This window comes from Podarcis cretensis, assembly GCF_951804945.1.
Source record: "Podarcis cretensis genome assembly, chromosome: 5".
Taxonomy (NCBI): domain Eukaryota; kingdom Metazoa; phylum Chordata; class Lepidosauria; order Squamata; family Lacertidae; genus Podarcis; species Podarcis cretensis.
The window spans coordinates 22,580,540-22,608,191 of NC_137174.1; the positions used below are offsets into that span (position 1 = coordinate 22,580,540).

A 27,652-nucleotide genomic window follows, 5' to 3' on the forward strand; every position below is an offset into this window, starting at 1 on the left:
GACAGTAGGGGAGCTTCCCAAAGAACTCTGGTGCAGAGGTACAGATTTTGTCTCCCAAAAATTCACCAAAAAGATTGATAAAGACCCAGTCAACTAGATGTGGTGGGAGGTAGTGAAATCTTCCTAGTCTTACAGTGCCTATTTGCAGTAATATCATTTTCAACTGTATTTCCCCCCAAATCAGCATCAGCTACACAGTTGTTGTTTTATAAAGTAAGATGAATACACTCCTTATAATCTGCCCTGATATCTGCAATGATACAGCAGAAGACATAAACGTAAAGGTAAAGGTACCCCTGCCCGTACGGGCCAGTCTTGACAGACTCTGGGGTTGTGCGCCCATCTCACTTAAGAGGCCAGGGGCCAGCGCTGTCCGGAGACACTTCCAGTCACGTGGCCAGCGTGACATCGCTGCTCTGGCGAGCCAGAGCCGCACACGGAAACGCCGTTTACCTTCCCGCTGGTAGCGGTCCCTATTTATCTACTTGCACCCGGAGGTGCTTTCGAACTGCTAGGTTGGCAGGCGCTGGGACCGAGCAGCGGGAGCGCACCCCGCCGCAAGGATTCGAACCGCTGACCTTTCGATCAGCAAGTCCTAGGCGCTGAGGCTTTAACCCACAGCGCCACCTGCGTCACAGCAGAAGACATACAAAGGGGTAAATAATTTTAAAACATTATTTGAGCATAATGATAACTTTAACTATCCAATGTTAGTCATACAGTAGACCTGTTGAAAAAATGGACATGAGTAACTCAAGTCTCCTGATTTCTGTGGATTTGCTCTGTGTATGATTTAGTGGGTTATCACCCCAAATGTAATTCAAACATAGTATTTCTGTGGACAAATCTATTATATAGTTTAGTAGGTGGCACTGGGTGTAGCTGTATCTGGAGAGAGCCAGGAGTTTCCTGTTGCTGTTCCTAATGAAGAGAGACAACAAAGTTCATGTCTAGTTTCCTGCCTGTTGTGTCCTCCAAGCTTCCATGATGGCAAAAATACAGACTGATAATTTATATTACTTTTTGGTAGTGGAGGGATATCATTACCATCAGTTCAAAGTGAATTTTGCATCTTACCAATATGAATTGGGTTCCTTTCAAGATGAATTGAATGGGTGAGAGTAGGTGGAGCTTGAGTTTAAATAGGTAATATTTTATCCATAAAGCTACACACTGGGGTAATCACTATTGTCTACTGTTCTGCACAATGTCATCTCTGTTTTCTTGTCGATGGAACTGCCACAGGGAAATTCTGAGCTTGATTAAGAGTGGTGCATAGAGTTGAATGCATAAATCTAGAGGAAATTGCCTGTGTTTTGTGGGTACTAAAAATGTTCTCATTTGTATTCAGTGGCAAGCTGATATATTTGTGTCTCTTTTGGCAAACAAGGCACAGCTATGTATTGTCAGGGGCTATCTAGCAACATTTCTAACCCTTTCTTTCATTTAGTATTTGGAAAATGTGTGCCATGCCACTGTTGGCATGAACCTGTTCTCCTTAAATGCTTGTTTCATATCAAAAGTGAGAATGATAAAGAATGGTATTATTCAGTGAGTGGAAAAACAGGGTTTTTCGTCTGTCATTTAGTGTGAGGTATGGTTCTCACATTACACTTTAAATATGTTGGTATGCTTTGATGAGTCACACCTCTGCCTCATAGATATGCACACCAAGTAAGCTTTGGTGATTTAACTATTCTTTGTGCAGTTATGATGATCACCTCCTTGCGAACCTCATTCCAAAATCTCACTGACTTTGGGCACTCCTGCCACAGATGAATACAACCCCAGCAACAATCTGAGCACATTGCAGCTAGTACATGTGTTGATCTCAATGGGCTTTGTGGATTTTAAATATATATACTGTATATATTTCCTCTGATGTATGCAGGATTAGAACACTGCAGTTTCAACATTGTCTAGGTAGAATTTCCTCCCTATTTATTTAGACCCTCCCATTTATCATGCATTCACAACAATGTACAATCGATCTCAAATGGGAGGTAGACCAGGGCCCCTTACCAGACTAAGACAGCCCCAGGTCTACCCACTGTAATCAAGTAGGAAGACTGACCTTAGATCACGCCCATCTTAGGCAGTCCCTAGCAGTGTTTCTCAAACTTGGGTCCCCAGCTGTTGATGGACTACAACTCCCATCATCCCTAGCTAGCAGGGCCAGTGGTCAGAGATGATGGGAGTTGTAGTCAAACAACAGCTGGGGACCCAGGTTTGAGAAACACTGCCCTAAGGTGCTTTGGCCTCATATTTTTAGGGCTTTGCGGATTAACACAAGGCTAGAGAGGTGTCTCCCTGCACAGCACATGTTGTCGGTGGTCAAGACATTGAGAGTGGCTGTCTATAAGGGCAGACTGAGTGGCTCCTGCCCTGATGCAAGTGTGCAAGAAGAGAGGGAGAGGGAGAGAGGGAGAGAGATGGGAGCTGCTGCTGCCTGTTGCCATGTCTTTAAGCTGAACAAAACCTTGAGTTAGAATGTCACCTAGAGGCGAGAGTCAAGTTGAGTTCTGCTTCTCTGTCTTTGTGAATGAAGGTTCTATGTGAATGGTGGTTGGCTAAGGGGTAGAGCCAGTGGGAAGAAGAACCCTCTCCTAGGGCAACACCTGCAGGTAGGTCTGGGAGTGAGGGCTGTGAGGAAGGGCTGAAAACCCTTGTCAGTCGGAGGGGTGAAGTATGTGGCACACTATTCTGTCTGAGGATAAGGCAGCTTCTTGCTCTGTCATGAATGCTCATCTATCAGCTGTACTTCAATGAATGGACATGTGGTAATACAGATGTTCCAAAGCTGGAACAGCCTCTTCCCAGTTCCTAAATTGTGCCTCTTTGTCCATGCTGTAGAAGGGCAGATCTGGGTATTGTGGGGATCTAATTGGGATTAATTTAGATTGCCATGCTTTTTATGCACCAAAACATATCACAGAGTTTTGCAGTCATATGGATTTGAGGTTGTGCCTACGACGGAAAATTATTTGATCCTGTCAGTTCACCTCCATTCAAGGCTTCTCTTTAGTATTATATAATTTAATTGGTGCAACTGCAAAGCTTCATAATATATGTATTTTCAGATGTGGACTTCCCTGCCCCACCCCCTGGTGGATTGTCCTTTTCTACATTAAATTATAAGCAAGCCATCCATTCTGAAAATATTCTGAAAACTAAAGTTATTCCTGAAAGTTTGCCATTTCCCATGCACTTTTTCTGGAATTGAAATCAGAAGCACCTGAAACATAAATAACAGCTGGGGGAGGACTGATGTTCACTCCCTCCACTACTCCACCTAAGAAGGACATCAATTAAGATCTCCATTTGCCCTTTGGGGCAATATTTTCATAAACAGATCCAGATACCACATAGTTAATTTTTAACCCTACAACCCTCCACAGCACACAAATTAACCCCCTCCCCTTTTCTTCTGGGATATTGTCACGAAACCCTTACAGTACTTGTTTTGACCAGAGTCAGTAATGGATGGATAAAATAAAATGAAATATTTATATGGAGAAGAAACCCCTCTGTCAAACTACTCTCAGCCCTTTTATAAGTTCCTTGTCCATCTGCAGCCACAACAGAAACTACTTTCAAAGCTCTCTAAGGAACATAAGGAATAAGCTCTTCTAAAAGTCAGTTTCCAGTATACCTAAAATTTTGCCCATTTTCCATTTTATGAAATATATTCCACAAAATTGTGCTGGCAGTTTCTGATTTTCTCCCCACCCCCATCCCCTTTTTTGGAAATGTTCCATCTTTTGCATAAATCTCCAGTGGTTGTCAAGCTTATTTTTGTAATGCAGAAATGAAAGCACTGTATTACAGTTGAATGACTACCAGGGCACTGGGCACTCGCTGCCCTTCTATAAAGAGAATGATGCTCCTGAAATTACTATAATTTCACATTTCCAGAAGTAGGATTCACCCCACCCCCGTAATATGGTGTTATATCCACCAGAGAGTGGCTGTCAGATGAAATCTAATTGAATGGAATTGGATTGTCATTGTATTGCATGCTGAGCGTGCAGCCGTTTAAAAGTGCTGATTAAAAAATAGAATGTAACTTCTTACTATTTAGCTCGGCGAAGGAATTCATGGTAAATGGGTAATGGAAAATTAAAGGCTATCTTGACGTACAGAATGGCATTGACTTAGTTGAGGATGGTGAGCCAGAGTAGCTGTTGTTCAAGCATGTGCAATGAAGGTTTTAGGCTGTGGCAACTGTGGAAATAATGAGAACATTGTTTGCAAATGACCCTTCCTGAAATTTCAGTGCACCCAGGAGATGAAAATTGGTGACTTTAGCTAAGATGTTCAGGGTATACATTCTCTTGCTGTGGTATTACTAAACCTATGTGTTCCCCGTTTCTCCATTTCCATCCAACACTTTTGAAATGCTCTCTGGTTCCATTCCTGCCTGGTCGCAGCCTAGCTTTAGTTTCATGGGGCGCCTGAGTGTTTAGGGACTATAGGCAATGTAGGGAAGAATTGCTTCTAGATTTTTCCGGGAGAGGCAAACGCCAACATAAGAAGGAAGTTGAATGTAGCCTTCACCATAATGAAGAGTGGTCACAACTCCTCCATATGGGCATGGCCCAAAGTAGAGGCTTTGATGGGAGTGTATTTCATAGTTTAACTACGTGCTGTGTGATCTCTATTTGTATCTTACTTTTCTACTCAGAAGCTTAAGCTTGTATATGTTTTCTTTTTCTGTGTCTTTTATATTTACAACAGCCTTCTGAGGTAGGTTATGCTATGCTAATATATGCACAGATCTTGTCAATAGATTCTGGTGGCTGGCAATGAATGAAGGGGCCTAATCCACCTGCAGTGTACTAGGCCCAGAAAATTCTGTTGGCATCCCTGACAACTACCGATACTACATGTCAGAGGAAATGTTGTGTTGTAGCCTCCCCTCTTACATACTAATTTGTGCTGGATTTTCAGGGGCTGGATCCCTGGCTGGTTCTGAACGTTCACTTGCAACATTTCTTGAAAGGGGTATTTAGCTCCCGTAGAGCTGATATGTGACTGTAATTTGAGCACCGAAGAGTCATCAGTTAGGCAATACAAGAGAACTATGCCATATATTTTGAATGTTTTATTTTGTAGGACCCAGCATACAGAGTGACTTGTGTCATGTTCACATTTTAGAGGACAAGGTTTTGCAATAATCATCTTGAAGGAGATCAGTTTTGTAAAACTGAAACCTGTGTTTTCGGTAATCCCTGCAGTGGTTTTCCTTTCTTAGTTAAAAATGTGCTTGCTCTGTTTCTCTTTAGAGCAACATGTTCCAAGCGTCCCCTTTCAAAATGATGTTGTAACAAAAATATGTGTGGTCTTGGGAGAAACAAACAAATCATATTGTGTGGAAAACCTTTTCATCTTGTAACTACAATGAATGCAACATAAAGCAAACTCTGGAGAGAGCTTTTTAAAAAATGTCTCTTCCACATTAAGTAGCCATTTTTTTTACCTGGTCTTTGCTGTATGGTAGTCAGTAGTCCCGCCCAGTGCTATTTTTCTAGAAAAAGAGGTGTCAGAACTCACCATGAACTTGTTCTCTTATAATGGCAATGGTGCCCACCTGAGAGGTGCCGGAACTCAGTTCTGGTGAATTTCAGCTGAAAAAGGGCCCTGGTTTCTCTCCTGTTGCATGACATTTCAGTTACCCTCTTCTAGATATGCTCTACTTGGCAAGTTATCACAGTTTGAAAGGGTTGAGTAAAGCTATGAAGGGAAATGATTGTGGTGGTAACTAAAAGTTCTCTCACCTTGCAACCTGTCTGACTCCAGTATTGGGATAATACTGACTAGGGTTAGTAGGGTTACTACATTGTCTCTGGTGAGAAGTCCAGTGTCTGCAGCTTTCAGTTTTTACTGAGATCTCTGTTGCTGTCGCTACTGAGTGGTCATAGTTGTATGTAGAATATGTGACATAACCCCGGGGTGTTTCCAGCCCTATAGGGATTGAATTGAAAAGTATTTCTAGTCAATATTTTACTGATCTCAGCTTCTACAGACCCTCCAAGTGTCCCCATTTTCCAAGGGACAGTCTCATATTTACAGAAGCTGTCCCGGTTTCTGATTTGATCCCATAATGTCCTGCTTTTCCTTAGGGTAGTCCCTATTTTCATTTGAGGAAATGTTGGAGACTAAGGAGTTATGTGACCCCCGGGCCAAGGAGAAAAGTAACTAGACAACATTTAGAAGACACCTGAATGCAGCCCTGTATAGCATGGGTAAGCGAACTAAGGTCCAGGGGCCGGATCTGGCCCAATCGCCTTCTAAATCCGGCCCATGGATGGTCTGTGTCAGGGAACTGCCATCAGGGCCGGAGGGAGAGAGTGGGCTCCAGAGGGATTCCAGAGAGCGTCCCGGGATGGGGAGAGGCAGCCCATCTTCTGGGGAAGGGAATCAGCGTAGCACCAGTGGAGAAGGGGGGCAGATGGGGGAATCGTCGAGGCGGTCCTATGACTCCTTGCTGGGGACCAGTGGGGAGAGTAAGGGTCCTCCGCTGCCCACACCTTCCTTGCGCAGAAGGCTTCCGCGCAGGGAGAGTAGGAGGAGACTAGGCGTCAAAGAGCTTCTTTGCTGGAAGAAGTTCAAGAAATGCCCACTGACGGATTCTGCCAGCGATTGAGACAGCTACGGGCGAGTGGCTGTCCCAACAGAAGAGGTTCACTCAGGCAACCCAGCCAGGTGTGGCGCCGGTTTACACACGAGCAACCCCTAGAACCATTACAGTCTGGGAATCAGCGTGTTTTTACATGACTAGAATGTATGCTTTTATTTTAAATGCATCTCTGGGTTATTTGTGGGGCCTGCCTGGTGTTTTTACATGAGTAGAATGCGTGCTTTTATTTAAAATGCATCTCTGGGTTATTTGTGGGGTATAGAAATCCGTTCATTTTTTTTTCTTCAAAATATAGTCCGGCCCCCCACAAGGTCTAAGGGACAGTGGACCGGCCCCCTACTGAAAAAGTTTGTTGACCCCTGCTGTATAGGGAAGTTTTTAAACGTTTAATGCTTTATTATGTTTTTATATATGTTGGAAGGTGGTTGGGGCAATCAGTCAGATGGATGGGATATAAATAATTAAATTATTATTGTTCTTCTTATTGTTGTTGTTAAAATTTGTATACTGCCCTATACCCGCATGTCTCAGGGTGATTGTTATTACTCTGGAATAGGGCACCACTATTTTCATTGGAGAAATGTTGGAGAGTGTGCATTCTTTACACTAACTGGCAGTGACTCTGCAGAGTTTCAGCCAATAGTGTTTCCTAGCCCTGCCTGGAGGTTCCAGGGACCTGGGATCTTCTGCATGCAAACGATGCACTCTGTCTCTGAACTACAGTACAGTAGACCCTGTATTCTGATGGATCTCACCCTTTTATCTGCTAGATGCTCTTCTGAAAGTCCTCCTGGTCTTACAGTTTAACTTTGTGTAGACAGGATGTTGGCCATTGGCCTGATCCTGCAGGCTCTTCTTATGTTTTCATCACTGATCTCCAGGTTATCCCCTAGCTCTACCATCCCTGTTCTTGTTTTTTGAAACCAAATGTTGGCAACCTGGCCAAGGGCATACTTCTCTACTATGTTTTTCTATACTGACAGCATTTTCTTTCCATTGTTCTTTCTCTCCAGATACCACAACATACTCCACTGAACAATCTGAGCACTTTAAGCCATGCAAAGATAAGGATCTTGCATACTGTCTCAACGATGGGGAATGTTTTGTCATTGAAACCCTGACAGGCTCCCACAAACACTGCCGGTAAGTGTTAATATACTTGGCATCAATAATAGCAGTGCAAATCACCACTGCATTCCAGGAGGGGAGAAATGAGAAAATATTTAAAATATTATTCTTGATCATAAATGAGCGGAAACCACAAGAGGTCAGGTCTTCTTTTTTGTGATTATCAGAGAAACTTGTAATGGACAGCTAAGAGTTATAAAATGATAAAAAATGAGCTTCACTAAGAAGGTTCTCCCGAAACATGGAGGATATGTTTAATGTTGAAGTGTGGTGACAAGGAAAACTGTATACATTTTGCAGGTAGAAGCTGTTTTAAATAATAATAAAATTCCCACTTGTGATTAAAGTTTGCATTATGTTTGAAAGTAAGAGAGGAATTTTGATAACAACACATCCTGTTTCAGTAGAAAAAGTATTTCTAATGATCAGTACAGTTTAATTAGTGATACTCAGTATTATATACTGGGGTTGACTTCAGGAAGTTTGGGGCTTCTAGGGAAGAAATGTGTGAATGGGCCCTCAACCTGCAGAGAGGATGAGCTGTATGCAAGATATTGGCTAACAGCAAAACATCCAATCTATATTCAGTACCAAGTCTCCTGCAAGGAGGTATTTAACCCACAGATCAGACTTCCCCTTTTTGTGATGTCATATTTTCCAGCAATTTCTATATATAATTATTCAGATAATCCAGATAATCCTACTGCAGTTATCAGGTGAAAATAGAGCATTAGTAACCAATTATATATTTTAATCTGGCGTAGAATATTGTATGCCTTGTTTCTGCATATACATTAGGCAACATTTTTATTTTAAAGATAGGGACAGCTTCAAAGGAATGTCACAGTTGCCCATGGGCAATGCTTGCCTTTCACATTTCCACAGCTGAAGGAAAAGTCAAAATGGTGCCCCCGCATCCCTGCTGTGGAGTCACTTGTTATTGTTTTTAAATGAACACACAGCTAAAGGCTGGAAAACAGTGCCTGTCTGAAATCTGGCGACTGAAGTGACTGATTCATGCTGCTTCTGTACAAAACTAACCCTGCCCATATCTTATGACTTATGTATTGTAGAATTGATTGTTGGATTGTTGTAATTGAAATATTCAACAAAATGCTCATGATTAGCACTGACTGTTAGATCACATGGTGGAGTCAACCTCCAAAACACTTTCCCCCCCTGATCCCTTCATTGCTCCACCACAAACTTTTATCATCATGATTTGGAAGAGTTCTTTCACATTTCCACTAAAAAAAAGTTTATGAAATGGTTCTTGTATGAGTGATCCTGTAATTTACAGTTAATAGCACTCTTTGGATTTTGAATACAAAGGTCCCCTCTATGCTTTGAACACAAATGTTTCTAAATAGTGAAGTTCTTATTGCTAGAGTGGTAGTAGCAGTAGTAGTAGTACTTATTAAATTTATATAATGCTCCACACCCACAGGTCTTAGAGCAGTTCACAAGATAATATCACTATATAGAAACACAGAATACTTAAAAACAAAAACAACCAAATAACACTCCCCCCCCCCAAAAAAAAAACCCCACACATTTAAAATGTTCCAAACAATACCTATAATTAGAGGCGTAAAGTGTTTTAAGGAATGGCAGAAAGACCTTGCCAAGTTTATTTGGCAAGGGAAAAAACCACACATAAAATTTAAGCTATGAACAGAGTTGAAGGAAAAAGGAGGTTTTGCGGTCCCTGACCTTAAACTGTACTTTGAGGCAGTGAGCTGGACATGGATTAAGGACTGGATATTAATTAAAAACATGGAAGTCCTAGATCTGGAGGGATGGGATATTGTGTACGGGTGGCATGGCTGCATAGGCTATGACAAGGTTAAATCCCACAAAGGATTTTAAAATCATATTGTGAGAAGGGCATTATATGAAGTATGGGAGAGGAGTAAAAAATCAGTAGTAACCAAAACACAATGGTGGCTGTCACCAATGGAATCTATGTCAGTTCACAGGATAAATATGAACAGCGATTGGTTGACATATAAGGATTTAGTAGAGGAAACAAGTAGTGATCTGAAAATAAAGGACCTAAGCGAATTGAAACAGAAGGGAATAACCTGGCTGGAGTACTATCAACTAAAAGCTGCCCTTGAAAAGGATAAAAGAACCAAAGGATTTGACAAAAAAATATCCTATCTGGAGAAGGATATTTTATATAATAATCAAAAGACACTTTCAAAAATGTACAAACTACTTTTGAATTGGCAAAGAAAGGAGGAAGATATAAAAGAAATTACAGTAAAATAGGAGAGGGACCTGGGACATACGATCAAACCCGATATTTGGAATGAATTATGGACTAAAAATATAAAATTCACGGCTTGTTTCCTTATAAGGGAAAATCTTATGAAAATGTACTATAGGTGGTACCTGACCCCTGTAAAATAAATCAAACAATAACAAGTGCTGGCGATGTAAGGAACAGATAGGAACATACTACCATATGGGGTGGTCCTGTCTAGAGATACAAAGATTTTGGAACATGATTTATGAAGAGATAAAGAGATTGATAAAAACTACATTTAGCAAGAAACCGGAAGAATTTTTACTAGGAATGGTTTCAGATAATATTCCCAAAAAACAAAACTAGGCTATTTATGTATGCAATGTCAGCAGCAAGGGTTATAGTGGCAAAACACTGGAAAGATAAAAATACACCCACTAAAGAGGAATGGGTAGTCAAATTGTGCGAGTACTTGGAGTTCGCAAAGCTGACAGATGCAATAAGAGATAAACCTAAAAAAATGGTGAAAGAAGAATGGAAATGTTTAAATAATTATTTAGGGGACAAGGGCTCAACAAGAAAGACCTGGCTATGTTTAGAATGATACCGCATAGAGAAATGCTCCCTGATACCAAGATGAGGGATTCCTTTGGAATGCAGATAGAGAGAATTGATAAGAATAATGATCTGTTGTGAGCTTGACAGAAGTGTACAATACATGAGCTTTCCTGCTTTGGCTCATCTTCCTTTTTCCTTTTCTTTTTTTCCCTATTTTTCTTTTTTCTTTTCTTTTATATTTCCCATAGTTGCTTATGTTCTGTGTCATGTATTTTGATATTTTTTGTAGTTTTTTGTAGTTTTTTTCATTACTATTAAGGAATTTTCCTTTGTAATTTTGGTTGTCTATATTTATATGTACTTGTTTAAAGCAAAATAAAAGTTAAAAAAATATAAAAGAAAAAAGAAGTAGCTCAAGGAAGATTTGGGGCAGGGTAGGAAGAAGAAAAAAATCCATCAAGCTTTTAATATTCTGTGCTGGCTGGCGATTTTGTTTTTTCCTTTCAATCCTATATGCTTCACTGATCATTCCCTTCTCCCCCTTTATTTACTTTCCTCATATGACACACTTATTAAATTAATTATTCTGAATCATGCAGCGTGGCAATTTATGGCATTAACTTGCTAAACCTATCATAAAACTTTATAGGCACTTTAGGAAACGGTTGTATTTGTAGCCAGCTCAGACTTACTGCTAAGCCTAGGGCAGGAGTCGATGGGAAGAGCTTTCCTTTCTCCAAACCACCTCAGCCCATATGCTTTCTGAACAGAAAGAATCAGTGAGGTGGAAGCAACAGGGTGGTGGCGGAAACAGAGTACTGTATCTCTCAGGCAGAGAGCAGCAGCGACATAGCTGTGACTCAATAAGCAAGACTGGATCTCATAATGGGGGAGAGGTTATGAATACATGTTAATATTTAACCTTGAATTCCAAAATGCCTGAGGAACATTTGTGCATGAACCAGTCCTAAGATGGGGCCCACTGAGTACAAGTCAGTTGGTTCCTGCCCCCCCCCCATCCAGTTAAAACGTCGTTGTAGGTGAATGCATTCCTCCAGGCAGATTTTGTGTTTGTGTGTGTTGTTTTTCCTTATTCTCAGTAAGGAGAACAACAGGTGGTACAATATTGGCAGGAAATAATTAAATAAAAATGAATATAGCCATTATGTGTTCAGTCAGTGAATGTGTTCTATCAGCAGATGCTTGGCACTGGTTGTATTAATAAGGCTATGGATTCTATTGATTAAGTGCCAGCAGGGATGAATATCAACCATGAATTGTCTTTTATTTGCTGTATTTTCAAGGTTGTTACACTTCATTTTCCCTTCCAAATTTCTGGCATGTTCACTCGGGCAATTGCATCCTTTGAGTGGTGGGTCTAGCAGAATCACACTGTTCCGTTGCTGCAGCAGTTCTGCTGCTGTTTGCTAACTAAAAAAATGCTCCCTTTCTTGTACATTTACCTACAGGAATATGTACAGCTGGACGGTGGGTTTTTATTTTCCAGTCAGGATTTTCAAGCCGTTCATACAGCTTGTTTATTTTCTCCTAGGAGCTCAAAGTGGTATACGCAGGAGAATAAATATTGACTGTGTTCAGGGCCATCTTTAGCATATGTGCCGCCGGGGTGCAAAGATCCGCCCAGCGCCCCCAAATTTAGTTTAGCCCCCAAATTAACTTTTATTATGCTTATGTCAGACACCATGCTTACGCCTTATCTCTTGTTTATGAAAGAAGGGAGGAAAAAGAAATGTGTTTCTCGCTTAGTATTCGTCGTAAAATGAAGAAAAAATGCAGCTTGCGGAATTCATAGTGTGTGCTCTAGGTGCGTTTTTGCAGAAATGGAAAACTAAAATCACGTGCTGAAACCCATGTGTAGTAGAGCCCTAAGTACTAAGTAGTTAGTCAAAGAAAATGCCAACAATTAGCAAAAATGAACATTATTTTTTTAACAATTTCTCTAAACAAATTTGAACTGTAAGTGATGAAATTAAACCACGCCATTGTGAATGACAAGTGTCGCCGCTGGTGCGGCACATCTTTGGTAAAGGAGCACACAAAGTTGAAAGACCTTTAGTGAAACAGTAGATATACATTTCGGTAACACCTAGGTATATATGTATTTTGTTTTTCTAGCTTGATCAAAATTATTTATTATTTCATAACAGGTAGATAGTTAAGAGCTTAGGGGGCTCAGTAGCAGGTGCCTGGCGCTCCCCAGAGTTTGGTGCCCGGGTGCCCTGGACCCCTTGCACCCCTGGGTAAAGACGGCCCTGACTGTGTTCTTGCAGCAGTCCTGTAAGTTGGGTTTAGTTGAGAGACAGCAATCCCTCAGTGAGCTTCACTCTAACCACTACACAGCACTAATTCTGTGTCACATAGCTTCTGAAGCACAGCCAATACAGTTTGGCTGGCATGTTTGTGAGTAGTAGGGATCATGGCCTCCCTTTCCCCTCAATAGGAGTTAAAGCTGAGTAGATCTACACAGGTCTGTGAGTCTCCTTGAATCCTGTGGCCAAGCCAGGCAATCATTTAGGTAGAGGTAAAGGGTCGATTAGGTCCAGTCGCGGACGACTCTGGGGTTGCAGTGCTCATCTCGCTTTATTGGCCGAGGGAGCCAGTGTACAGCTTCCGGGTCATGTGGCCACTTTTGGCAAACCAGAGCAGCGCACGGAAATGCCATTTACCTTCCCGCCGGAGTGGTACCTACCGTATTTTGCACCCCATAGGATGCACCGGCCCATAGGACACACCTAGTTTTTTTGGGGGAAATAAAGAAAAAACTTTTTATTTTCCCCCAGGTGCGGTGCTGGAAGAACCAGGTCGGGAAACAGCGGGAAGGCGCGCTCGGCCTCCCCGCTGTCCCCCGAGCTTGTGGGGCTGGCGATGGGGAGAGGTGCGCTGAGCCCGGGACTGCAGGCAGCTTTGCGCGGCCATCGGGAGCTGGAAGGGACTTCGCGCCCCACTCCCGATGGCCGCACAGAGCTGTGCTGAGCCCGGGACTGCAGGCAGCTTTGCGCGGCCATTGGGAGCCGGGCGGGACTTCGTGCCCCGCTCCCGATGGCCACGCAGAGCTGCGCTGAGCCCGGGACTGCAGGCAACTCTGCGCAACCCTCGGAGCCGGTCTCCCGAGGGTTGTGCAGAGCTCCCTGAAGCTTGGAGAGAGAGAGGGGTCGGTGCACACCGACCCCTCTCGCTTTCCAGGCTTCAGCGAAAGCCTGCATTCACCCCATAGGACGCACACACATTTCCTCTTCATTTTTGGAGGGGAAAAAGTGCGTCCTATAGGGCGAAAAATACGGTATTTATCTACTTGTGCTTTGACGTGCTTTTGAACTGCTAGGTTGGCAGGAGCAGGGACTGATCAATGAGAGCTCACCCCATTACGGGGATTTGAACTGCCGACCTTCTGATTGGCAAGCACTAAGCTCTGTGGTTTAGCCCAAAGTGCCACCCGCGTCCTCAGGCAATCTTTTAGGAAGCAACAGTTTATCATGCTGTGCATTTAACTGCTTGTCAAGCGGCTTGTCTATGTCATGCAGCCGAATGAGGAGAATTTCTCCACACATCCATACCCAACTGGAAAAAAATGGATTAGCAGAGGAGTGGTAAAACTCTACTTACTGCTTGGCAGGATGCTACAGGCCCAAGGTGGATGGTATTTCCTCAGGGTTGCCCACTACTGTGTCCCATTCGCCTGCACTCTCCACACTTAGTTCCTGGTACAGCAGTTTTGCTGGGTTTCCCAGGAGGCTCCAGAGAATGGGGAAAGGCTCCTTCTTCACCTCCTGTTCTCTCCTCCTCCCACTGCATAAGCTTCCTAGTTTCTCATGTAGATTGGAAGTTCCCACCTGCTAAATGAGGCACCCCCAAACTCGGCCCTCCAGATGTTTTGGGACTACAATTCCCATCATCCCTGACCACTGGTCCTGTTAGCTAGGGATGATGGGAGTTGTAGTCCCAAAACATCTGGAGGGCCGAGTTTGGGGGTGCCTGTGCTAAATAGTTGTCTGTATTCACACACACTCTGTGTGTTATGTGTGCATTGTTCCTCAGCATTTCAAAGGAAGTGTGAAGGACAAAACCATGCAACTGACAAAAGACATTGTCAGCAAGTCACTTTCAAATGAGGATTTTAAATAAGAGTTTATAGCGAGCAACTTTTTTTTTCAAACCTCCAGCATGCATTATTTCAGAGGCAGCTGGTGAAGTGAAGCAGCCTCTGGTACACACAATAAGACTGGAAAGGTAAAAATGGAGCTAATTGGAGGTGAAATAATATAGTGAGTGACAAAAACAAAAAACAAAAAACCCAAATCTACTATTTCTGTTGTTGCTTTTAACAACTTCCCCAATCTGAGTCCAAGCACCTAGGGAAACTCATTTAAAAATCTACCATTGGGCACAATTTAAAAAACAAAAAACCTGTCTGGGAAGAAATGAAAGTTGAAATATGAAGTTCCTTCAAAGATGCTGCTGTTATTGTTTTAAAAAGTAAAGCAACACAAAGTTATGACTTTGAGAAGCTAAATATAGATTGCCTATATGTCCCCGCCCTGGCTCCTTGCTTTTTTTTTTTTTTTTTTTGAAGTGGATTCTTCCAAGTGGATTGAAGATGAGTAATCTAAGTCTGCTGAATCAAATATGCAATTTGATTAGAACTTGTTGTTAAAATTCCATTTCAATTCTTATTAAGTCCCTGAGGGTCTTTTTTTTAAAGGTTTTGACAGCACAAGCGCTTTATCATCCATCATCATCCTTTCCAGCAGGGTGGCATAGTTGGCGCTTGGCGATTTTATTCTCACAGCAACCATGTGAAGGAGTTTAAACTGAGAGGAAGGGGCATTGCTCATTAGTAGATCAAATGCTTCACATGTAGAAAGTTCTAGATCCAGTCCCTGGTATCTCTTGTCAATGCAGCCAATACTGAGATGGATGGAGCTTATGAGTGAGAAGGCTGGTCTCTCCGAGAAAAGTCTAGCATTCTGGCCAACATATTACGCTGACTGTGTACAGAGGATGTGGCCGAGGGTGGGACAGAAAATAGCACATGCAGATTAATAAACTTCTAAAAAGCTTGTGTCCAATCCTCAAAACCTTTTTTTTTAAAAAAGTATTGGAGAAGCTTCACATGTACCTGGGGTTAGCTCTGAACAAAAAATGGATGTGAGGCAAAATGTGCACCTACAAAACATCAGTGCAAGTGCATGTCTTTTGGATTGCTACCATCTCGGCCACAAGCCATCACAAAGTTAGGTTTGCTTAAGACCATTGAAATCAATGGAATTAAGCACCCCTTCTATCCTGTAGGGTTGTGGCCATAGTGTTGGACATAACTTTAACTAACTAACTAACTGACTGACTAACTAACTGACTAACTTACTAACCAACTAACTAACTAACTGTATCTTGTCTTTATCTGGTGAAATGGCCCTCAAGGTAGATTACAATACTGAAATAAAATATGATATAATGAAAAAAGTGCTAACATCATCTTAAACATTCAAATAGACATTCCATCCTTCTGAAAAAATAAGTGTTTTTACTCACTTTATAAAATGCTTAGAGGTGAATGCTAACAATCCTATATAGTTTTTTTCATGTCTGCCTTTTTGGTATACTCCGACCTGAAACGGTGCAAAGCATAACGTTACAGAAGATTGCTTCCAACATGTAGGTCAAACGGAACGGAAATGACATTACTGGATAGAGAAAAGCACTTAATTGGCAAGCCAGTATCGCAAGGTTAGTTAACTTTCACTGAAGGAAAAACACAATCTGTTAGGCTGACACCGACAAAGATTTGGGAAGGGAAGGAGAGCTACACAGTTCTTCTAGAAGTATGGAAAGGACAGCCAACAAACATTTTGTTATTTATTTATTCAAAACATTTATATTGTGCTTTTCAGCTGGAAAGGTTCTTAGTCCCTGGTACACATCAAGAAAAATAACACAGTCTCTGCCCCCACATTTACAGTCTAAAAATTATTATTGCAATTATTATTATTATTATTATTATTATTATTATTATTATTATTATTATACCCTGCCCATCTGGCTGGGTTTCCCCAGACACTCTGGGTGGCTTACAGATTATTATTATTATTATTATTATTATTATTATTATTACCAGTTGCCTTTCACTAGAAGGTCCCAGGGTGGGTTACACCAAGATCATCAGCAGACAATATGCTGTCCACTGGGATGCTGCCATGAAATACTTTAGTGAGGAATCCTCACCCAGAAGAGAACATTTACAGTTTCTCACTGCTTAGATCAGGGGCCAGCAAAAATTTTCCACAGGGGGCCGGTCCACTGTCCCTCAGACCTTGGGGGTGGGGCTGGACTATATTTTGAAAGAAACCCCCCCACGACTCTCCCCTCCCTTCTCCACAGGACTGGATGAGCCTCAGTGGCTGCTTACCTATGCCTTGCGAGTGGCAGGGGCTGGCGGTGGCAGAGGAACAATGAGTGGCATGAAAGGGCTGTCTCTGGAGAGGGGCTGCTTAAAATGGAGCTCAGCCAACCGCAGCTCAACAAAGCCCACCCCCTTCCTCCTCTAGGCAGGGCAGGGAGAAGCCAGGAGGAGTGAGGGAGGAGGGCTGCCGCGGTATGTGTAAGGGAGAGGGAGGTGGAATTGGTGCAGCCCAAACGATCAGAATCCCCACACCGATCCACGTGGCGAATCCCAGACCAGCCGCGGGCCAGATCCAGAAGGCAATTGGGCCGGATCCGGCCCCAGGGCCTTAGTTTGCCGACCTGTGGCTTAGATCCATGCCATCACATGAAGGCACACTATGCTGGGATGGCACACCCTATGATTCTAAATGTAGTGGACAGGGATCCCTGAAGCTTTTTGTGGCAGCATCTTTGTGATTGATGTAATTGGGGGGCGGTCCTGTGTTTATTTGAACGGCTGCAGTATAGAATGAACACAACTCCATAGCTGGACAATCACTTTGGACCAAAATCTTGATGAGGAAGATCTTGCTCAAGTCTCCCTAGCAATGCCCGCTAGTGTTTTTCTTTTCTTCCAACTTTTTCTTCCTAATGGCCGCCACTGAAAGTTTGTTGTGGACATGAAATTTCAAAACAATTCAAATTTGGAAGCTATATATTGAGGTCAAATTTTCATTCGAAATATGAAAGTTTGAGCACTTGTGACTTGTTGGGGGTTTTTGTTTCTCCCACGTGTTGAATTATGTCAGTAGTACAACAAATGTGAATAAAATAAAGTTGTAAACTGCCTTGAGTGCACTGCAGTCACATCCTAACAAAAAGAGAAGTGCATGTGAACTATCAAATACTAATTACTATTGCATGTTGACTATCATTGCATGTAGTCAAGAAAATACACTTGAATACTAAATCCCATTGCATGTCAACTTGCAGTTACTAAAACCAGTTGCATGTCAACTATCAAAGATCAACTGCCAAATGAAAAATACTGTATTTTGGAATAGGAAGTAGAATTTTACTGGGGAATTCGTCTGGGTTTGCATGTCATAAGCAGCTATAGTTACTTTGCAATGGAGGCAAAAACATCCAAATGTCTCTTTGCTGCTGCAAAAGGAGGGTGACACTTCACCTGCAGCTTATTTTCAGAATGCTAAAACAATTGCCATTACGTTCAAGCACAGCCTATATGTGCCAAATGTCTGGTTTTTTGTGTTGCCGAAATGCACCTGAAGTGTCTGGGGATATATTTTACATACACTGTAATAAATTACTAAACACAATGAATCCTGTGTTCGTGCATGCAGAATTGCATTTCATTTGGCTACTAATATAGGGTGGCATTCAACTAAGCTATGCTCAGAGTAGACCCAGTTAAATCAATGGAACTTAGTCATGTTAATTAATTCCAATGGATCTATTCTGAGTAAAACTTAGTTGAATACAACCAATGTTTTTTGGGAGAGTGAGTTTTCCAGACAATTTTTCATTTCCCCCGTTCAATATTAATTTATGCTTCTAACTTGCTGCGTACAGTATACTCTATTATTGTTTATATTCTAGGATTTTTATGTAAGTCTATGGGGGGGGGGGATCATTTGAAAAGTTTGCTGAAATAAAATAAATAAATAAGCCTCTCTCTAAATCTGCACATACAGCTATAATGATACCTAAGTTTTACTGCCCACTGAGACAAACAATATGTTTTTGTTACGGAGCAAGAAATCCTTTGTTTCTCTTTCGGCCTACCCCTCCAACAGGTGTCGAACTTAGTATGCACTGTGTCTAGTGTTTTATGTAATGAAGCAATTTTACTTTCCACTGAGCACCTTCAGAGGATCTGATTTTGCTAATGATTTCCCTTTGGACAACTTTGTTTACTAAACATTTTAATTTGCTGAATCCCTTCCTATTTTTGTAAGCACTGAAGCTTGCACACACAACATAGTGCGAGTTATGAATTGCCAATGAAGGTGCAACTCTGCAGTCGCAGGATTATCTTAAAGGCGCAGGGCTGCACTGGTGGAATCTAAGGCATGGATGTTTTAATTCCAGGCATAACTCATTTAGACAGTTCAATTGACTTGTAATGCCCCAAAGACAGGAGGAGTAATACTCAGAGCTGATTTTCTGTTGTTTATTTCAAATAGTCATCCAGATTAATAACCTCAAAAGGGGGCCATGAGGAATTAAATAATATGCACATAGCTAAGCAAAGGTTTTGTTGAGGTGCCTTGAATATATAATGATTATACGTTTTGCCATTCTGCAGGAAACAAAAATCAGGCCTGCAAGTTAATAGGTCGTGAATCAGAAAATTAGGATAGGCTGTGATCCCTAGACCATGCAAACAAGACATTGTGTGTTCCCTTGAGACCTTTGCACTTGTTTTGTGGGTTGACACTTTATAATTTACAGAGATGTTGATAAGTGATTGGGGGGGGGGGATTTAGCATGTTGCCTGCATTACAGGACAGCACCATTGCATGTCAATTAATATTGTTGTTGTTTATTTATTTATACTCCAACTTTTTGCCTGATGGGTCAACAAGCAGCTTGCATGTTAAACTACTTTTGAAATTACAGAAAGTTTCAAAAGCAGCTTGGTGATGTTATATTAGGTGTTTCTGATATTCAGAGTGATTTAAAGCAACAGCAGCAGCAGCAACACAAACTCTGGGATGCGTGAGGTCTTTCACAGACCCTCAAAGTGTCCCTATTTTCCAGGGACAGTTCTAGATTTATCGTCCCAATTTCTGATTTGATCTCAGAGTGTCCTATTTTTTCTTAGGATGTCCATATTTTCACCTGAGAAAGGTTGGTGGGTGTGGACTTGGGCAACTCCTGAACCAATATAATAAGTAAATATACAACTTTCAGAGGACATCTGATGGCAGCCCTGTATAGGGAAGTTTTTAAATGTTTTATTATGTTTTTATATACATTGGAACCACTCAGAGTTACTGGGGCAACCCAGTCAGATGGGCGGGTGTTGTTGTTGTTGTTGACTAGGATATCCCTTCTTGTGTGAAAAAATGCCTAATAGTTGCTGGATTAATTTTGGTTGGAATTATTTCTTCAGATTCAGTTGCACATTGCAACATTTCCCACCTAAAGCAGCTTACAAAATAAGGTGTAAATAACAAATTGTGTCCTAGAGTCAACCCACAGCAGATGAGACAGGGCAAAATGAGGAGCCATTTTCTCTCAAACTGTACTCCTTTTCTGACCATAGGGAGTGAGCAGTTTTCTGAGGACATTAGTAATAATCAAATTGTTTTAATTGCTGGAGTCCAGGGCATTCCAGTCCCTGTAATATTTTCAGTTCAAAAACGCAGAGGAATGAGGAACCTCAGTGCCACCGCCGCCACCACCCTCCAGCCACTAACCTTTTGACAAAGCGGGAAAAGGCAGTTTTCCTGTTGAGGTGCTTGACAAGACACGGGAAAGGGGGCACGGTGTCTTTCTCTCTCTCCCTCAGGAGGGCATATGGGCCAGTCTGGCTTCTGACCATCAGCATGAGGTCACAATGCCCACTATTCCTTCAGCTAAGTGAGATCAACATGAGGGCACAATGGCCAGGCCCTCTCCTCCTCAGGCCAGCAGCATGTGTATGAAGACACATTTCTTAGTGTGTCTCTCACTGGAATGGGCAACATCTTTTTCCTCCTCTTAAGATGGCAGCAGTGGAATCATGTGGTTAGAGTGGCCACCATTGCTTATTGAAATGGGCAGCAGCTTGTGGACAAGAAGAAGATTTGGCAGGGAGATGCCCTAGGTCCTAGGGCTTAACAGGGATTCTGCTGAAAGCAATTACTGCAGGATGACCTGAAGCTAGAGGTCTATAGACAACAGAAGCAGGCCAGGAATTTTGCCACAGAGTGTTTAGTAAATGTTGTGCCAGGCAATTTTTACTAAACCACTGAAGACAGCATCTTCTTGGTCAGTTATGTTACCGTATAAAAGACAATGTGGCTGTGCTAAGGGCCAAACTAGACAATATGTTAGCTCGGTATCTGTGCTCTTAAGTGCAGACTGTTATTGTTTTCAACAGAAATTCAACACAAATGTCCAACACAGTGCAAGGTGTGGTTGTAGCTTGGGAGGATTGTGGGTTTTTAAAACTCTTCTCTCTCTCTCTCTCTCTCTCTCTCTCTCTCTCTCTCTCTCACACACACACACACACACACACACAGAGAGAGAGAGAGAGAGAGAGAGAGCGCTACTTCAGATCAAAATCCTGCATTAAAAATTTAAATGGTGTGTGTGGTTTAAGAAAATTATAACACACTGTGGGGAAATCTTTTCGAGCCTGTCTGTACAGGGGGAAAAGAAAGGGTTAAAAATGTAGACCAATAGGAAAGCTGGAGGCAGAGCCTACATGTGTATAAAAGGGCTTAGCCCGAGGTTTGTTAGAGTTGTTGGTGGGTAGTTGGTTGGTTTTAGTGGGTTGGCTAGTTGGGAAAGGCAGTTGGAGAAGCAGTTGGCAGGCAGTTGGAAATAGAGAGACAGTTAGGGCAGTGGGTTCTTGAGTGAGGGGAGGTAGAAGAGATAGAGAGAAGAAAATAAGGCTAAGAAAGTAAAGAGTAACAACATTTGGAATGCCGTAAAAGTTTGTTTGTGTCTGAAATAAAATACACTCTTCTTTATTAACTTAAGAATCTGACTGAGACTAAAGTGATTTTACCAGGGAGGACCTGATTGGTGGCAGCAGATTAGTGGCGTATGGGTCAATAGTCCGTGAGACGACCGGGGGCTCCATACGAACGCCACAAACACACTGTGGGGAAATCTCTCACTGAGGCAGGAATATGCAGGAACGTGTGAGTCTACCTTCATTTCCTCTACCTGATGTTTTCCCATTAACTTCAACAGTAAAGGTAAAGGGACCCCTGACCATTAGGTCCAGTTGTGGCCGACTCTGGGGTTGCAGCGCTAATCTCACTTTATTGGCCGAGGGAGCCGGCGTATAGCTTCCGGGTCATGTGGCCGGCATGACTAAGCCGCTTCTGGCGAACCAGAGCAGCACACGGAAATGCCATTTACCTTCCTGCCAGAGTGGTACCTATTTATCTACTTGCACTTTGACATGCTTTTGAACTGCTAGGTTGGCAGGAGCTGGGACTGAACAATGGGAGCTCACCCCATCGTGGGGATTTGAACTGCCAACCTTCTGATCGGCAAGCCCTAGGCTCTGTGGTTTAACCCACAGCGCCACCCGCGTCCCATTTCAACAGTAGCATGATCTTTTCCTTATGCAAATTGATGGCATGGAGGTCTCCTGATTGAAATCAGGACTGTAGCGGGGGGGGGGGATCCCTTTACCCCTCTGATTCCTAATCTGGTCCTTCCCTGCCCCTCAATACTGTCAGTTTGTGTAACAACAACAACAGCTTATCTATGCTTATATTACCCTAAGAAATGGTCTAGTCTGGCACTAGGGTTTTATATTGGTGTTTAAATAATGCCATGTGGTTGGAATAGAATATGAAGGAACAATTCCACTGCTGTGATATTGACATTCAAAGATCTAAAGAACATCATGGCCATAGATATGTTGTGAAGCTATAAATAATACTGTTATTGTCAAGTACTGATGTAGAGGTAGTTTTAACTTATGCCATTTTTTGTGGTCTGTTTTATCCTGGCAGTGAAAAGGCTGTCTTCAGCTGACAGTTTGGAAAAAGAAAGACTTAAAAAAAAATGTTTGAAAGCTTGTTGAGGACATAAGGGTTGTAGGGGAGGAATCAAAATATGGCTGTCTTTGTACATTGGATTTCTTTTAGACCCCCATGGTTCCAACATGTTGACCTAAAAGGCTCCATATTACGAGAATTGGAAACAAATGCCTCTGAGTCACTTCAGACTCTTAATAAGGCAAAGGGAATTGACGTTGATTCTAATCAGAATGGATGGCACCATCTCAAAGCTCTCATTTTTTTTTTTTTTCCGTTTCAAGTTTAGTTGTATGCTGCTGCTCAGACATGTAAAGTCGTTTAGCTCGGCTGCAGTTGTGGGAACTGCAGAGTGCCTGGGAACTGCGGTTTTTGAACCTCCACACTGGGATGTCATTATGCAAATAAATTTCCACAGAGAAGCAAATCTGTTAGTTATTTTCATTGTTTTTCTCCCCTGCTGTCCCCATTTGATTTTACCGTGCGCTTTTTGAAATTCGTTCAGGTTCAGTTTCCAGTAGTCAGTTTCCATCTCCGAAATATATCTATCTCTTTGTTTATTTAGAGTGGGAAGTTTCAGACTGAGAGAACTATGAGTGTGCTGCACACTGCACACTGTGTGACTTGAAACACATAAATTTAAGTGTGTGTGTGTGTGTGTGAGAGAGAGAGAGAGAGAGAGAGAGAGAGAGAGAGAGAGAGAGAGAGAGAGATTCACCTGTGACGGCATTTGGATACAATTGAAGGCTGTTCACACATTACACCATACACAATTACAAGTTGTCTCTGCACATGTGCAATTGTTCGTGTGAAATAGTGCATCCCTGTTGATTTGTACAGCTCAGCTTTTGTGTACACAGGTACACAGGTTGTAAACTTGTTGAACATAAAATGTGAATAGCTGATCAAGCATACAGCTCACCTGTTTGTGTACACTTGTTGACTGTAACATGTGAACAACCGCCAGATCCTCTCCCCACCCCTGAAATGCAACCTTGGAGGTGGCTGTTTGTTGCATCTTCAGTCAGGTAACACACTTAGACAAGTGATAAGACAAAAATACTGTGGTGACCTCCTCTGAGCTGGTGTGACTGAGCTATAATGCAAGGCTACCCCTAGACCAAATGAAGTTGGGAGTTCAAAAGAGACTCTGGGTCAAGTGTGGAAATGATGTATCAGCAGTGTCAACTGCAAATAGATTAAAAGGATTTAGACATGCAATCTGCTCCATTGGAGTTTTTTCTGCATTGGACTGCCTCATGGGCTCGGACTATGGAAATCTGCAGTGAGTAGCTGAGAAGCAAGAGGCTTCGCCTTTCTCCTGGGTTTACTTTCAGCGAGTTGTCTTAAACTGAGTGAGTGAACTGTGCTTCCAGTTATAATTTAGAGCAAAGTGTGCTTGCAGCTATCTGACATTTTGGAAAGTACTGCTTTTTGTTTTCCTTCTCTTGTACCACTGTAACAGGAGCACTCACTTAGTCTACGTGTGGATACATAGCAATCATCCCATTTAGCAATGCTTATCTTCCCTATCCATACATGGGGGCATGATATTGTAATATTTTCATTGTATCTAGCCTAATCATAAATGACCCATCCATTGGGAATTTCATACACTGTGGGAAAATTATACACTCTTGCTTAAGGAGACTTGAATAAAGTTTGTTGAGTTCTTCAGTAGGTATCTTAATAATACTTTTTCTGTCTTTTCCTTACTAGATAATTGGTGGGGATTCAAAGAAAGGTAACAGCCCTGCTTAGTTACTTCACTAACTGGGCTTCAAAGAAGACACACACTCTCTTTTTCTTTCAAGTGAAAGAAATTAAGACCATTGCCTTCACCTCTGAAATTACTTTTTTGCACCCAGGCAAATGATTCCACAGGAGTGGGAGATGGGAGAACATGTGCAGGGTGTAAAGGAAAGGATGAACTAGTATGTCACACAAGCTGGTAGCTGTTGGCAGCAGCTAGCTTAAATTAACCTGTTTGTGAAGAGCCTACCATTGAGGCGAAGTGATTTTGAGATCACTGTGGCCAATAGCTTCATACTGTCTGCCAGTTGCGAGGGGTAGTTTTCCACACTCTGTTCCCTTCTGCGTTCTGAGTTTTGAGACTTCATTGCGTACACAGCCAAAGGTAGCATTACTAGTCTTGGTTCAAGCCTCAAAGTTGTTGATAGCCTGGGCTTGGTATTCATGTGTTCACAGTGCATGGAAATCTGCAAATGCTGCCCCTTCATTTCTGTGGAATTTTCTGCTTTGTCTTCTCTGGTCTTGGATATCCACAGAAAGTCTGCACAATGTCTTTTTCTCCCCTAAACAACTTATGTTCACACAGGTTTTTTGTGTCACCCCCCACCAAAAAAGAGATATTTAGAGAAATTGATGTTCATTAAGCTGTGAGGTAGCACGTGTGTGTTGACAGATTATTCAAATTATTCAAATGCAGATTTGAACAACCATCAGAATGCTGAGAGTAACATTGTGAGGTCAGACATCAGAATTGTATTCTGATTCATGTATTCTGTAACACCTTACCTTGCTTTTCTTTGAGCTTGCACTAGTGTTTGAACATCTTTGGAGGAAAGATGGGATAGAAATGTAATGAAAAAGTAAACAATTAAAATACGGGGGGGGGGGATCAGGATACTTGTCTGCACTAGTGAAATGTCAACATCTACATTTGAAATTGATCCTGGTAGACTATCATGACATCCCTGGTGGTTTGTCAAGTGAAAACGTTAGGTTGATTATTTAATCTGATTTTGCGGACATCTTTATTTATCATCTAAATCCTATTGACCAAATTGGAGTTGACGTATCTGGTTTTTGTTTTTGTGTTTTAATTTGATACGTGTGTTTAAAACCGATATTGTTTGACCTTAGGAAGGAAAAGGCACATGCACATAATGGCACAGCAAAGCTATTAGGTGGACTGGTTATGAAAGAACACCAGAGGAAGAAAAACAGACTTTGATGGGCAGTAATTATAAGCAACTGTAGCATTAATACTATATCTGTGATTATTAAATGGAAAGAGGGGGTGGTTTCTATATTATTGAAATGGCTTTTGCATGTAACAAAAATAAAGCAAGGTTATGACATACATAAAATGCCAGCCTGTGTAGAAAATTATAGTTCTGTTAAAAGGCCATCTATTTGCACAGCATATTTTCGGTGTCTTCCTTTCGCTTGATCTCTCTTTAATTTCCCTGTTTCCCTGCTTCTTGCAATAGAGAACATGGAATGAGATGCCTTCCAAGGAGCCATAGACATGTGCATGTGATTGGAATGCATCAAGGAGCTGGTATAAATAAATAAATAAATAAATAAATAAATAAATAAATAAATAAATTTATACCCCACCCTCCCTGGCCAGAGCCAGGCTCAGGGCAGCTAACACCAATAAAATTTCAGTAAAAACATAATGGGGGGGGCAATTTAAAATACAGGTTAAAATGCAATTTCAAATGCAGTCTCATATTAAAAGTAGCCCATAGATCAAAACCATAAGGGGAGGGAAACATAAGGGTCAGACTGAGTCCAAACCAAAGGTGGAACAGCTCTGTCTTGCAGGCCCTGCGGAAAGATGTCAAGTCCCACAGGGCCCTAGTCTCTTGTGACAGAGCGTTCCACCAAGTCAGGGCCAGTGCTGAAAAGGCCTTGGCCCTAGTTGAGACCAACCTAACCACCTTGTGACTTGGGACCTCCAAAATGTGTCCAAGCAGGGGCTAGGAAGTGGCGGTGCAATAGTCTAAGATACAGGTTGTCTATTCCTATTCTTATGTTTCTCCCAATACATTCTGCTTAACTTAAATAACAAAACAACCCTACTCATTCCCCTGATATTCTGTTCGGATCTTTTTGCGAAAAGAAAAGAACTGTGATGCAAAGAAATTGTAAACTTATTTCTACAACTCCCACCTCCCCAAAATCAACTGCTGCTCATCCCTTCCTCCTTATTGAAATTATCTTTACTCAGTGATGGTGATGGAGCCACACAGATGTGCCCGTTTCGTTCTGTTGGAGCAGCAAGCTCTGAGCTGTATAGCAGAGACATAAATCCCCTGTATTTCTCTGCCTCTGATTGCATTTCATTGCCCTAGCTTGGCTACTGGTAATTGCATATTGAGACAGAGTTAGCTGTGGGTCTTCCATTTCAGCTGATATCTTCCAACTGTGTTGCATCTTTCTGCCCTGCACTGTTCTCTGCAGGACAGCAATATTGGGGCCCACGTGGAATAAAGCTCAGAAAGCTTTTAAGACAGTAATATGGACAAAGTGATGCTTGGGCTGCTTTCTGCCACAGTTCTTGCAATTTTCATTTGTCCAAAGGAAGAAAAACTTGAAGGCTACAGTCAAAGAATTGACTGGTAAGGTCAAATTAGTTTGTAAAATTCATTTCTGAACACCAGTCAAATGCACACTGCTCTTTGGCACTTATTGTTCTGGGTCCTGAAGATACAATAGCAGCATTCTTCCAGATTCTAGGCTCTGGAGCTAACAACTTTGTGCTCCCTTGGCTCATTAGGCTGCAGTTGCCAGAGAAAGTAGCCATTTTTCCATGCTGTTCCCCTTAATATAACACATTTTGATGGTTATTTTTCTCAAATGCATGCCTTTTTAATGCATGCACCATCCTAATGTATGCATTTTTGTACATATTGCTTGGTGGGAGATCTGCATTGCAAAATGCAGATAAGTGCGGATTTTGAACAGTGGCTGCGGTTTGGTTTCTTTGTTGCTTCAGGAAGTGCGAACTAGTTAGGTTCTCCACCACTCCTTCTACTTTGTCTCACTTCCTTTAACCAAGCTCTTCCTTACACCCCTGCTCCCTCTTCCTCCAGAGCATATGACTGCTCCTAATCTTAAATAACATTTCTTCAGACCTGCCTCCACCATTAGAGACCTTTGGCTTCACAGTCCTCGGCCCTTTCCCTCAAG

The 27,652-nt window shown here is 42.0% G+C and overlaps 1 protein-coding gene across 2 annotated transcripts in view; it reads left to right on the top strand.

The window, feature by feature from the left end:
• NRG3 (neuregulin 3) overlaps positions 1-27,652 on the top strand; it is a 610,117-nt gene that overhangs the window by 252,224 nt on the left and 330,241 nt on the right. For both annotated transcript variants that reach the window (XM_079975658.1, XM_079975657.1), the window contains exon 2: positions 7,654-7,783. In XM_079975658.1, the coding sequence (XP_079831784.1) occupies positions 7,654-7,783 (130 nt within the window). The remainder of the gene's footprint in view (positions 1-7,653; positions 7,784-27,652) is intronic.